The sequence below is a fragment of the Microtus ochrogaster genome, linkage group LG1, assembly GCF_000317375.1.
Source record: "Microtus ochrogaster isolate Prairie Vole_2 linkage group LG1, MicOch1.0, whole genome shotgun sequence".
Lineage (NCBI taxonomy): Eukaryota > Metazoa > Chordata > Mammalia > Rodentia > Cricetidae > Microtus > Microtus ochrogaster.
The window spans coordinates 53,097,597-53,111,901 of NC_022027.1; the positions used below are offsets into that span (position 1 = coordinate 53,097,597).

Consider the following 14,305-nt stretch of genomic DNA (forward strand, 5'->3'; position numbering starts at 1 on the left):
GTGTGTGTGTGTGTGTGTGTGTGTGTGTGTGTGTGTGGCAAGACTGACAAGGAGCTTCTGAAAGAGGAGAAAAGATATGAAAACAGAGATAAACACATGTCTAATGGAATATACTGATGTGTGTGGAACAGGGTTTCCAAAACTGAGGAAATATTTAGAGATAAACGACAGTCTGTGCTCTCGCCAGCTTTATAGTTGATAATTACTGACTAACTTGCAAGTATTTGGAAAACAGAGAGATCTAAAGATAACCTAAACATTTACTAACTTTAAACTGGTTATTCTTGGCCACTTTATAATATGTTCCTGGGCCAGAAACATATTAACTAAACTCATAAGTGGACAGCCTACTTTCATTAAAATGTAAAATGAGCTATAAAGACTAATAAAATTGGTAATTCATAATAACAAAGAGTTAAAATGGATGACAAAACAACAAATAATTTAAAATTTTTGGAGTTTATATAAACTAAAAAAAAAAAAAATTACAGTAACTCCCTTCTTGGACCATACTTCTTATCTTCTGCCCACCTTACAGACTCCTTTGGGCATCTTTTTTCCTTCAAACTCTCAGGAGTGTAGAAAAATGTCTTTTTATACAAACTAGTCCTAAAATTCCTTTCAGGCTTATAGACAGACATCTCAGTTTGGCCTGAATCAGGACCTTACAGTTTAGGTGAAATCCTCAGGCTGCTAAAGATACTGAGTGAAGCTAGTCTACGCATCCTTGGCCGCCAACACTCCTGGGGATGTATGATGATGGTCATTTTCAAGAACTGTGGGTGCCTTCCCTGTCTGCAATTTTGACTGATCAGTTCTTTTCAACATGGATTCTGTGTTCCTTTACTCATGTTTTTCTAGGCAGAAACACGCTACACCTGTGAGAGCCACCGACACCATTTTACTGGCCATAAGCCATGGACACGCAAAGCTTTGATTGTGATTGGCTCAGTTGCAATCACCTGTACTCCAGGAACACTTCCCTCCTCTGCTGGCTGAGAAAGACTGGCCTGTGCTGCCCCTGACAACTCCCAGGCCGGGAACACTGTGGTAGGAACCTTTGCAGGCAGAACTTCCGTGGTTTTCTGGGGTTTGTTTGTTTGTTTGTTTGTTTGTTTGTTTGTTTTAATAATAGAGTTGAAACTAACTCCGAGCCAATGTCAGTTCTGCACTCAATATCTGGGAAACCTTGCACATGCCTTTTTTATTCTTTATTATTTATATCCTGTGTGGTTCCATAAAGGATTTGTGCAGCTCACTGCAGAGGCTAGAGGAACAATGAAAGCACTAAAGCCAATTTTGAACTCTTTCTCTCATGTGTGTGTGAGAGCATGCATGCTCCTTCACAGATATGCCACAGTGTGCATGTGGAGGTCAGAGTAAAGTGATGCCCCTTGCCTACTTATCTTTTTTCTCTCCGTAGGATCCCAGCAGCTACAGCACAGAATAACAGGAACTTATATTTCTGAGTCCTGGAAACATAAGAGGCCTTCCCAACATGCATAAAAAATCCACACTATAAGAAATAAACTTTTAGGGTTTTATGCATATGGAATCTATACCATAGGAAATAGACTGAGTAAGTCTGTTTATTAATAAATATAATTATATAATAATAAATATAATGTGGTTGTAAAATAAATATATTATAATAAATATAATAGAATAGAATTATTAAATAGTAATATAATAAATATAATTAATAAATAACAACCTTTTATTAATAAACAACTGTTTATTGTGCTCTCAAGTCATACCACATGACCCCTAAGAACACAATCCTCTTGGGCTCAAGGTGCTGCATATTAAGTTGCTGATAGAGGAGCAAACAGGGAGTGCTCAGCTCAGCGGCACTGCCCATGAATCTAGAACACAGTTCTATCCATACCTCTCACTGCATACGCTCCCACCTTGTCTGTGGTAAAGATAAAGGAAGAATGAACGAGAAACACTAGTTGCTATTATATAATTAGAGCCAGAAAAATGGCCAGGATAATAAACAGCAACCAGTTACTAAACTAAAAACTTTCTTATGTGAGAGTTAAAACGTCACTTGGGAAAAACGTTTCTAACGAGTCAGTCTGGGGTTTCCTAACATCTCTATAAAGGCTGTCTCTATGCTTTTGGTGATGATCGTTTAGAGTTTCTCTGTAGTAATAGGAGCGGCGGGGCTGCGTCCCCAGCACCCCGGCACCTGCCTGGCTAGCTTATGCCCGAAATAACAACACACAAACTGTATTCATTTAATCACTGCTTGGCCCATTTCTATCTAGCCTCTTCTTGGCTAACTCTTGCACCTGGACTAGCCCATATCTGATCATCTGTGTCGCACCGCTCTTACCGGGAAGATTCTAGCCTATGTCCATCCTGGGTAGGAGCTTCATCGCGTGCATCTTCCAGGGAGCTGGGAGCATGGCGTCTCTCTGAGGCGTCTGCTCCCGAGAGGACAGCTGTGGAGTCTGAGCTCACTTCCTCTTCCTCCCAGCGTTCTGTTCTGTTTACTCCTCCCACCTATCTTCTAACCAATGAGGGCCAAGCAGTTTCTTTTTATTTAACCAATGACCTTCCTCCATCATTTTTCTGTGCTACATCAAGAGTCTGGAACCTGAACCTATTATCACATATACAACACACAGCATTTATGCTGGGCCCCATGTAGAACTAGTTGCTATTTTCTTTCCTGCACCCTGTAAAGATGCAATTTATGTCTCAGTTAGTAGCTCTCTGTGCCGAAAGAGCTTGGCTTACGTATCTTCTTATCTGTTTTGACTACTCATCTGCCTATCATTTGCTGTAGTGCTGGGCTCTTGCAGCCTGCCACTAAGGAACTTGCATGTTCTGGAAACATATTTTACCCTTGGCCACAAGCCCAGACCCTCCTTAAATTTTGAGAAAAGAATTTTGCTGAATTCGAGACGGTGGCTCTGAACTCTATATACAACCCAGGAGAACTTCAAAGTTGTCACCTTCCAGCTTCAGCTTCCCAAGTAACTGGAATTATAGGGGTGTACTACCATACCCCAATTCTTCAGCCACCTTATATATTTATGTGTTTCAGAGCTGGGGACATAGCTCAGTGAAAAGACACACTGGCCTAGTACAAACAAGTTCCTAAATTCAATGAGTAGCTCTGAAAATCAACAATAAAATGTAGCCCTATAGGTGCAAAAGCACTTTGACCTATTGTGAATGTGTTAGCAATACACATAGGATATTTTATAGAACTATAAAAGATATGCAAGTCACGACTTTATCCAGTCTGACTGAAGCTTCAGTCATAATTAAACTTACAATACCAAGCTGTATTCACAATCAAGTTAAGCTCATTCTACAGGAAGCTAAAATCTGACCTTTCTGTGTTTAAGTGAATCAAGCACATTTTCAAAATTAACCAAGATAAAAGCCCTCACAGTATATCAGAGTCTATTAGAGCTGTCTCATGGGTTTTGTTTTGTTTTAGAAAAAATGCCAGGATATAGGACAAAAGTGGAGCACTAAGTTTACTATAGCCATATTTCCATGTAGACACCAGGGAAAATATCATAAAGCAATCCATGGCTCATTCATAGATAAAGACGGAGAGTTGCCATGGCGGTGTACATAGCAGTGAGTTATTTCATCAGACAACATGTGCCATGTTGCTATACTGTCCACCTTGCCTTTGTTTACTATCTTACCCACTCCAGCCAAGCAAACAAAAGCAGGGATGCTGCGAATTTTTAGGTTATTAATATGAAATTTAATATGATGAAAGCATATATAAGGAAAGTCAGAGTATATTTCATTAAGTAGATGGGAGTGGAACCCAAAATGAAAAGCTTAAGTAAAAAATTCTCTTTCTAAATGGTAAAATATCATCTGAAACTATTTATGAAGTTTATTAAAAGATGAAAAATAAAATAACAAAGGAAGTAAGGTTTCTGCAATGTTTCATCTCTTCACTGGCAACATCACTGGGTTGGGAGCACTAGGGAACCACTCCTCTGGACACGTCTTTAAGCATTTTTCCACAAGTTTAGCTGGGGAGGGAGGTTCCATCTTGAACGTGAGTGGAACCATGGGCCGGGGGTCTGGGCTGAGTAGATGAGAGAGGGGAAGGAGCTAGAGGAGAGCGAACATTCCTCTCTTGTGCTGCTCTTTGAAGGTGGGCACGATGTGATATAACAACCACCTACTCTTTCTGTTATCCACCATAGAGTGGGCAGAAAGAAATAAGTGGAAACCATACCCCAGCTCAATGGTGGATAGCAGAAAGACATAGAAATTGAGCAGTTTGGTGAGTATAGCAGTGTGAGCAAGGATAAAAGCACAGACAAAGAAGATGCAAGGAGAGCAACTGTAATTATTTTTTTAACTGTAATTATTATAGAGAAAGTGTATGCTCATCCGTGGAAAATAGGAGAGATGTCTCAAAGGAAAGATTCCACCTGTCCAAGGCTCCAACATAGAAAAATGCCAAATGATTTGAAACAAGAATCTGAACTGAGAATGCTATTGAAGATTTCCTGTTGGGAAATAACTGTCTGGGGTGTGTTTCCCCAAATCTGGGTACCAGAGTATGCAAATGTTATGGTAAATAGAGGCCCACTTTACCTCAAGCTGGCAGCAGAACTTGGCAGGATGCACTACACAGTGACGGTTTAGCAGGTGTGCAAAATGCAACATTTACTTGGTGCTGGGGGCTTGAATACAAGTTCCTGAAAGCCCCTGAGACCAGGCAATGTAAGACAGAGACATTCCCTGAAACAAAGCTCTGTCTGAGCTGTTATTTTATTTAGCTGTGAAGGTTAAGATTAAGTCACAAAGAAACCCTAAGACGTTGGAGATACTAGACACCAGGGAAAAGCTACCAAGGAGAATTGTAGGTATGAAAAAAGCCAACCCAATAAAAGATTAAAGATTGACCAAAGCAATTGGCAAGACCTAAAGATCTTCCAGCACATATCTGGCAACTGATGTCTTTTAGTGGTATCGTGTCACCGTGCCTTTTGTGATCCCCAAATCTCTAGTTCTGCTCCATGTAGCACACATATTTTAAACATTTATGTAAAAATCTTTTCTTCCCCTCATGGCAATCAATAACTGCTTTTTAAATTTTGTCTTAATTTGGTTCCCAATCAAAATACTGCATTCCAACTGAAGCTATTAAAATATTTATAATGGCTACTTCAGAGAGAATGAATGAATGTTCTGAGTGATAGTCTTGATGAGTGTGATAATTCTCTTATTCATATTCTGTCTCTGTCTCTCTAGCTCTCCTTATCAAATAAAAATAAGCCTTTAAAATAGATAATAAAAATAAAAATATGTATGTTAGCGTTTGTATAGTTGTTAAGCCCTCAAGTTCTGAAATAAGACACAATTTGATTTCAATTTTTGAAAATAACTGGGGTTGTACAGACAAAATAAAGGAAAATATTGTGGTCATTTTTTTCATTTGATTTTTTATTGGACATTGACAGATTACAATTGTTTATATTTATGGACTATAAAATGATGCTGTATGCATATAAGGAAGAATGAATAAATCAAGCTAATTAAAATATCTATAAGGTATGTTGACGAGAGGGTGAAATTAGTCTCAATGAGCAGTCATCAAATTCATGAATATGTCCTTGACATAAAATACAAGAGTTTCAGTGGTACAAGTAAAAGGAAAACAACTTTGCTCCTTAATTTCTTAGACCAGTTCCTTAATTTTAAGTCCACTTAGATTTATAACCTGTTGATTAATTTGTACGTAGGGTAGGTATGTATATGGGGCGCACTGTGCACGGGTATGTGTGCATACATGGAGATCAGAGGGTATTATTAATACCTCAGGGTGTTATTGTTGCTCATGGCTTAGAGACTGAGTCACTCACTAGCCTGGGACCTTCCTACATTTGCTGGACTTATGATTAGTGGTTTTCAGGACTCACCTACCTCCTCCTCCTCTCATCTTGCCACAGATCAGACTCGAAGCACAGGCCACAATGCCTGGCTTGGTAGGTTAGCACAGGCCACCATTCCTGGCTTCTGTAGGTCAGCAAACACAGGCCATTGTGGCTGGCTTTGTGGGTTCTGAGGACAGAACTTATGACTGACTGCTTTACTGACTGAGCCATCCTGCAGGCTCAAGTGACTAATTTTAACTCTTGAGATTAAGGCTCTCTCCAAATCGTGAAATCCTTTATTATTCATAAGCAATTTAAATATCAGTGTACCTTTAGAGACTTCATAACTACTAGGTGTTAGATTAATAATGATTGTGATTAGTAAAACAGCAAAAACCTGATCAAGGCTAGAAGCACACTCCTCCAAGAGATAAGATGCTGAGAAATTAGGTTTCACAGACAAGCACTCAAATTTCTCCCCAGGAGACATTTCATGGTTGTCTTTCTATCTTTAAGAGCTCAAAACTATGTATTGAACATTTGCTGGATTAAAATAAACTGAGCTTGAGAATCAAAGTTGAGATGTCCTGACCTTGTCCTCACCTCAGGATCCCTGCGTGGGGCAAGGATAGCCCTTCATGTGCTCCTTGCTTAATATTGGTTATGCTGATTGTAATTCTAATTTTTATACTTGATATCTGTTCTTAGTATATATAGTTTTGTACTGAGTTTGGAACTCTTTTATTTAGAAATAAGGGGGAGGTGATGAGGAACCTTCTTCAGCCAATGGCCTTTAAGAGGACCGGATTGGGGTGTGACTTAGGGACCAAAAAGGCACTGTCACACCTAGCTCTCTATCTTGTTTCCATGCTCCACACCTTGATGTTGGAACCCCGTTTCTGTTCCATGAGTTTTCCCTTTTAATAAGGAAAAACCTTAGACTACTCTATTCGGAGTTAGCTTGGTATTATTTGACTCACTTTCAGCCTCATCTGTTGATGTGGGATTTCCCCTTTGTGTGCTGTGAATACCACTGGTGAATAAAGAAACTGCCTTGGCCTGTTGATAGGGCAAGACATAGGCGGGGGAGGGGGAGGGCGAACTAAACTGAATGCTGGGAGAAAGGAAGACAGAGTCAGAGAGAAGCCATGTAGCCCCACCAGAGACAGATGAGGGTTGGAACTTTACCCGGTAAGCCACAACCACATGGCAATACACAGATTAATAGAAATGGTTTAAATTAATATGTAAGAGTTAGCCAATAAGAAGCTAGAGCTCATGGGCCAAGCAGTGATTTAAATAATATAGTTTCTGTGTGATTATTTTGGTACTGGGCAGTCGGGAAAAAAAAACGAGCGTCCCTCCTCACAACAATTGGCACTGGAAAGAACAAGCAGCTCCTGCTACAATCCATACACCGGAGACTATCCCTCCAGGAGGAAACAGGTGGGGCAGATGCCAGCAGGTTGGAGGGACGGTTCCAGTTCCTAATCACTGTAAGTAAATTCGTGGCTCAAGTTCTATATGCATCATGTTGCCACTGCCTCGTGTGACCCCACATCTCTGGCTCTGTTGCATGCAGCATGCGTATTTTAAACCTTCATCAAAAGGCTTTTGCTTCCTCATGGCCATCAATAATTTTTTGTTTTTAATTTTGTGTTAATTTGATTTCCAGTACCTCTCATTTTAGAGCAAAGGAGCAAGGAGTGAGGCACCACCAGCTTTCTTAGGGGCTCCAAGCTCTCTTGCTTAGACTGCAGCCTGGGGAAACCAGCGTGAATTGGCCACAGCACTTCCAGAAAATTAAGACCCCAGCAGGGGACTGCCCATGGACTCAAGCCCTGTTTCATCCTACTGGAGAAATGGAATGTGATAATTTTACATCCATCTCTTCTATTCCTACAGCTCCTCCTCTCCTTTACTTCTCTAGAAATGAGAATTCCAGGAAAGAACTCCAATGGAGCACGTGTGTGGCCTCGTTCACTCACAAGTGAAATGCAAGGGCTCTGTACATCTGTTCACCTGAGACCAGCATTGAGGAGGCTGCCCTGTTTTGCAGGAGGGGTCAAGAAACTGAGCCCTTCATGTTCCCCAGGTATATATTATCATTTGTATTGTGAAAACAGGAGTTATTGTTTCATGTCTTCCATCCCAAAGAAAAATTTCTCACCAAATTAAAAAAAAAAAAAACCTCTCCTGCTGGCAATGCCTTAGACAACAAGTAATAAAATCGCCAATATTAATTATTATTTAGGATAAGTAACACATTTGTTAATGAAAGGTATTCTTAGACAGTCAGTAAATCTCATATTATTCAGATGATTTGATAAAAAAATTTTAGTTAAAACAATGATAAATGCATATATTTTTGTTGCCATTCAGCATCTGGAAATTCTGGTCCTCCATGGATCCCTACAGACATTTCAAAGACTGAAATGCAGAGCGATGATAATGTCCAGGCTGCAGTCAAGAGGTGGAGATGGCAGAGACATTTGATTACTGATCACAGTTATCTAGGATCTTTGTGTAGTATACAGAAGCAGAAATTAAGATGCAACCACACCCAGCTGGTGGCCAGAATAAATGCTCCAGAAAGTAGGAAAGCCTGTGAGATGCCCTGGGGAAGACGCTCCCAGGGGACAGCTTAAAGGTAAACCCACCTTGTAACTCCACCTCTGAAAAAATGACACTGTTTCCTTCATATTTCTAGAGAAGTAAAGGAGAGGCAGAGCTACAGGAACAGAAGAAAGAGATGTAATACCAAATTTACTTTCTACACGAGGAGTAAAGAGAATGCTTTGAGTATACAGGCAGTCCCCTACTGCTGTCTAGCTTTCTGAATGTACTAGAGACAATGTTCGCTGGTCTCCTGTGGGCCACAGTCTAAGCAAGACAACCCGGATGATGTGGGAGTCTTCTGTTTTGTGTTGATTTCATTGGTTAAATAAAGAAACTGCCTTGGCCCTTTAATAGGACAGAAAATTAGGTAGGAGGAGTAAAAAGAACAGAATGCTGAAAGAAAGAAGCTGAGTCAGGAGTTGCCATGATTCTTCCACTCCAGACAGAGGCAGGTTAAGATCTTCCATGGTAAGCCACCTCGTGGGCTACACAAATTATTAAAAATGGGTTAGATCAATATGTAAGAGCTAGCCAATTAGAGGCTGGAACTAATGGGCCAGGCAGTGTTTAAAAGAATACAGTTTCTGTGTAATTATTTCAGGGCATAAGCCATGCGGGCGGCCGGGTGCTGGGGACGCAGCCCCGCCACTCCTATTGCAACACCCAGAGGCTTGAGCTTGCTCATTTTCCACCCAGGGATCACAGGCTCAACTGAGTAGACAATTCAAAGCCTAATGAATTGTTCTTTCACAGAACATGTATTTGGAGAGAATATATGAGTACTGAAGCCCACAAAAACCCCAGGTGTGCTCAAAAGCCATGGGACCAGTGGGAACAAGGAGGAAGGAGCTGCTCTTGTACTGGCTCATTCTTATGGTTAAACTCCCATCAAAACATCTTGGGCTACCAAACTGGCATTACAGAGAACAGAGGTAGAAGAGACACACACACACACACAGTTATGTCAGTGAAATGTCTCATGTGGACTGGTTCCAGCAAGACTCAGAAGAATGTTTCTGACTAAGTGCGAAAAAGCATTTTCTGACGGGAAGAGAGAAGCAGCCGAACACACCAGCCACACAATTACTAAGCCAAATAAGGTAGGTGTGGAGGAGGAGAAAGAAAGGCGGGGAAACTGGATAGGCAGGAGAGATCCTCAGGGGAGCAGTGCTAGGGGGCTAAGTAAGAAAGGCTTTAGAATGAGTGTTCGGGGCTATGTGCCATGAGATTCAAGGACATTGAAAGATTTGAGGGATGTCTTGTTTTGTTGCTAGTAACCTAACTTGAGGGCCACTCTCACAGGTGTTTTGAGGATAAATCATTTAGGTTTTGGCAAAGGCAGGTGCTCTTACAGTAATTCAGACAGGTGATGAGGTATCTTGGGTCTCAGGGGTAGTCGAGAGATGGTGAGAGAGTGACCATGCAGACACCTGTAACATTAAGTCTAGCAGAGAGTGGGCTGACAGATTGAATGTAGGGCGTGGCTCAGAAGATGACTGCACAGTTGTGCTCTGACTGGACAGAGTCAGAACTTCCTGAACAAATGCAATGGGGAGGAGAATAAGGTAAGGAAGATTAGGTGTTTTGTTGTCTCTGCGGACAGTTCCGTAGGTAGCCCAGGCTGACCTTGAACTCATGGTGCCCCTGCCTCAGCCTCCCTAGTGCTGGGGGTTACAGGTGTAACCACCCCACTCCCTAAGTATGGACTTAAATTGGTATTGTTTGGTTATGTTCTTCTGACATCTAATTGGCGATGCCGATCCAAGCAACTGTGTGCATGAATCTGGTCGTAAGGGGCTCGGAATCCCAGCTGTGTGACGTGCTAACAGTGTTTTCAACATTTGCAAGTACAAGTTCATCGAATTCCCATAACAACTCTCACAAGTGGCTGTTATTTATTTCACCCTCTTAAAAATCAGGAAACTGAAGTACAAAAATGTTGAGGCACTCAACATTTACTCACAGTGGCAAGTAAGCGACTACTGAGTGGTACCTCGGTGTTTCCAACTACGCTCTCTGCATCCAGAGCTCTTGTTAGAGAAAAGTTCCCATCCACAGGCTTGAGCCTCAAGCCCCGTGACAGTTGAGCATAAGGTGAGGTCGCATAGTCTTAGAATGCTGCTCAAAGCCTTTGCTTTGCCGGAGGAATCCTACTCACGTTCCGGGAAAGTGGGTGCCATAGAAACTAAGTAAAACAAAAGCACTGTTCCCTTTGCAATGGAGAGGGCTGTGTAAAATACTAGAGGAGGCAACGTCCCCTCTAAGCCTGCTTTCGGTGGGTATGAGCCACTGCATTCACAGCTCAGCTCAGAGAGAAGCAGCACCCGGAGACAACTTCCGATTTGCTTAGGAATCCGGCTAGCACACAATTCCTCGCCAGACCTCCAGAGTAAAGGGAAGATGGCAATGAGACCCAGACAGGTACTAAATTTAGGCCAGGACAGTTCTGTACACAACACCCATGTGTACAGGGACCCTAAATACTGTTTTCCTAGTGGCAGCGTTTCTATGAAGACAAGAGCCCACAGACTTGCTCAGGCTTCACACGAACACTAACCATGGTGGCGACCTTTGTGCTCTCCCTTCTGGGGCCACTGACAACATCGCTGGGGTTGTTGGTTTGTTTTCTAACTACTGTAAAGACAACTGCATGTCACTCCTTAGGTGACAACAGGCAGTCATTGGAGATGCTGCATTTGGGACTCCTCAGCCCTTAGAGAAATGAGCAGCAATGTATGTTCCTGGTGCTTGGATTATCAACACCACATTCCAAGGATTTGGACAGAAATCTGACTGGAAATCACTTTACAGATTAATTAATGATGAACCCATTCACAAAATTTATTCGTTTCTAATAAACAAGAAAGGGGGGAAATCTAAGGATTCTCTGTGCTTTCCCAGCACTTTTAGCATTACATGATGACAGCCTTGGTGTGGTTCATATGAAATAGCGTTACATGAGGACAGCCTTGGCGTGGTTCATATGAAATAGCGTTACATGAGGACAGCCTTGGCGTGGTTCATATGAAACAGCGTTACATGAGGACAGCCTTGGCGTGGTTCATATGAAAATGGAACGGCAAAAGTGAAATACAAGGGAGTGTACTGTACCTTGTTTTACCTGTGAGGAACACACACCTGACAAAAGGCGATTTTCACGTCCAAGGTTGGTTCACTGCAGTAGTATAGGAAATGGAGGCTCATAAATACCTACAGGAAAGAAAATTGGGTGATGAGTCTCCAAGTCCCTAACTTTTAACTACCTAATAGTATAGATTTTATAATCATATGAGTTACAGGCAGGAGATCATGAACATCATGTATGGACCACAATTCTTATCCATATCTATACTAGGTACTTTCCACAAATTACAAATATTACATGCTGCAAAATGGTAAAATATTTTATAATGTACAATGATCAATGTTATCATAATCATATATATTAGATATAATAAATTGGATATCCTTAATAAGTTAAGGCTACATACAAAATTTATATAACACTTTCAATGCTTGGCATCTAGTTGAAAGAACATCAAACATACGCTCAAGAAGATATGTTTGGAAACTTATTGTAGAATTCAAAGTTTATTATGGTTTATAACTGTATGTTCACCGTAGACTCTTATTCTGGAGACTTGACCTCTAACACAGCAGTGTTCAGGTAACTGAATCATGATGGTATAAACCTAATAAACAGATAAGTCCCCTAAAGGGACTGCTAAAGGGGTCTCCACTCAAGGAGGTTTGGGCTAGTTGAGGAGAGAGAAGTCACTGTGGTTGTGGTTTTTAAGGCTGCATCTTCTTCCCTGTCCTTCATTTCCTCACATTTTCTGCCTCCCTATCCAACACATACTCCCTGCCATTATGTCCTCTCTTGTAGACTGACACCTCTCAAACTGTGAGCTGAAATGCTACCTCCTTTAAGTTGTTATTCTTGGGTGTGTAATCTCAGTGGCGGGAAACTATCAGAATGCTAAGAAGTGAACTAAACTGTGTAATATAGTTCTATAAAAGATGTGGAATCATTAGATTTGAATTTAGTGCATAAATACAGACAAATTTCAAGCATGATGCTTTGGAGGAAAGCAAGTTTGAAGTTCACTTATTAAAGATTTAAAGTATACAAAAATAATAGCACTCAATATTTTAAGTACATGTTTGACTACAGAATAAAGAAAAGTAGGCACTCTATTAATATCTGTTTGATCTCAGTGGGAATTAAAAATATTTAATTATACTTTTTTCTGTGGATTTGAAAGGTTACAAGAGGAGGAGAATGTTAAGGCAATGCCAGAGGAAAACCTGAATTCCTTGGTAATGATATAGCATCAGAAAAATCTGGTAGCTTCACTCGTTTAATTAAACACATTTTTGAACAACATTGCATGCAAGGCAACATTCTGTGAGATCAAAGGATTTAAAACCAAGCATGGATGTAAGACTTCTATTTCTGGCATGTGATTGATTAGGTCTCCTGGAAACCACTCTGAAATCAAGCTGTTAGATGAGAGACAAAAGATTTTAAGATGCACAGATAGCTAAGCTTCTCGAAGAGAACAAGAAACATTGTGAGGGCAGAGACTAATGTAGAGGGACACACAGAGAAGCCCATGAGTCAAAGCTGCGGCTTGGCTCTCACTGCCGGCCCGTTCCTGGTGACTAGAGAATAGCAGAGTGCCGTAGACAAGCTTCCTTCCACCTGAGTGGGACAGGACATTGACGGAAACTGGAAAGGCCTTGCTAGAAAACATTTAAACCAATGTCATGAGGAAGCAGAATAATCCAGAGCGAGGTCTGAGCTGCTAGAGTCATGTTTGGTATTGGACTTTGATATACATTTATCTTCCATATGAGGAAGAGTAAAATGACTTTTACAAAAGGGAGTAAAATGAACAGAGAACAGTCTGGGCATGTGTTTGGGTGTGAGACAGAGAACTACTGTAGCAGAGATGAAAGTATAAGATTATTATACAAGTTAAGTATCAACTAACAGAATAACCTCGACAAAGATAGTTCCATACATGGGTACCAGGTTACATTAAGGTCCATGTTGTAGACATCTGGGGAAATGAGAAACTCTGTGTTGAATCAAGAATGGTCACTCATGTGGGAAGAAATCAACCCCTATTGGAGGACAGTTCTGTATGGGATACATTTGTGCATGTTTTGCAAACAGAACCCCTGGCTGTTTTTGTTTGAGGCACAAGGAAGGTTATATATACAGCAGGCATGCTTGGATGATATATACAGCAGCTCCCACTTAGATCAAAGAGTAGATCCAACCAGTCTGTAATATAATAAAAACAAGAGACAGCCTTGGATATGAGTTAGATTTATTCCTATCTGCTATAAAGGACTTGAGGCTCCTAAGCTTAATGTTCCTCCGAAATATGCAGCCTAATATGTGTGTGTGATAATATAAACAGCCTGCCTTGCATCACTCTGTGGGAACAGAGGCCAAGAAGCTATTCTGAATGTTGATAATCCAGCCTCTGAATTATGGTATTGTTGTAAGTAGCAAGGAGCTTGTATTGGATCCATGAATCTTATGTCATCTGCCATTACCCCTGAAATGATGGAAGGCCAGCTTGGAAGCTTGCAAGCAAGGTAATAGCTCAGATTCTTTAGAAGTCTTAAGAACTTCTCTACATATGTATATATAACTTATGTCAAATAGAAGAAAAGTTCAGAAAAGGCTAAAAACCCCAGAAAGGGTCAAATTTTAAATACTACAAGTTGCAAATATTATAGAAGAAAATATATTTTCTCTATGTTATCTTCAGAATCTGAGATTCTTTCTTCTC

General features: G+C 40.8%; 1 protein-coding gene across 5 annotated transcripts in view; it reads right to left on the bottom strand.

Annotated features, from left to right (window-relative positions):
* The window catches only part of Mapk10 (mitogen-activated protein kinase 10), a 297,033-nt gene that overhangs the window by 125,966 nt on the left and 156,762 nt on the right, over positions 1 to 14,305 (bottom strand). For 3 of the 5 annotated variants that reach the window (XM_013350889.2, XM_026785125.1, XM_005359576.3), the window contains one exon: positions 11,634 to 11,705. The exons of 1 other annotated variant lie outside the window; for it this stretch is intronic. In XM_013350889.2, the coding sequence (XP_013206343.1) occupies positions 11,634 to 11,699 (66 nt within the window). In that variant the 5' untranslated portion in view covers positions 11,700 to 11,705. Of the gene's footprint in view, positions 1 to 11,606; positions 11,706 to 14,305 lie in introns of all 5 variants that reach the window. One more of the 5 variants, XM_013350890.2, reaches the window with a different exon arrangement.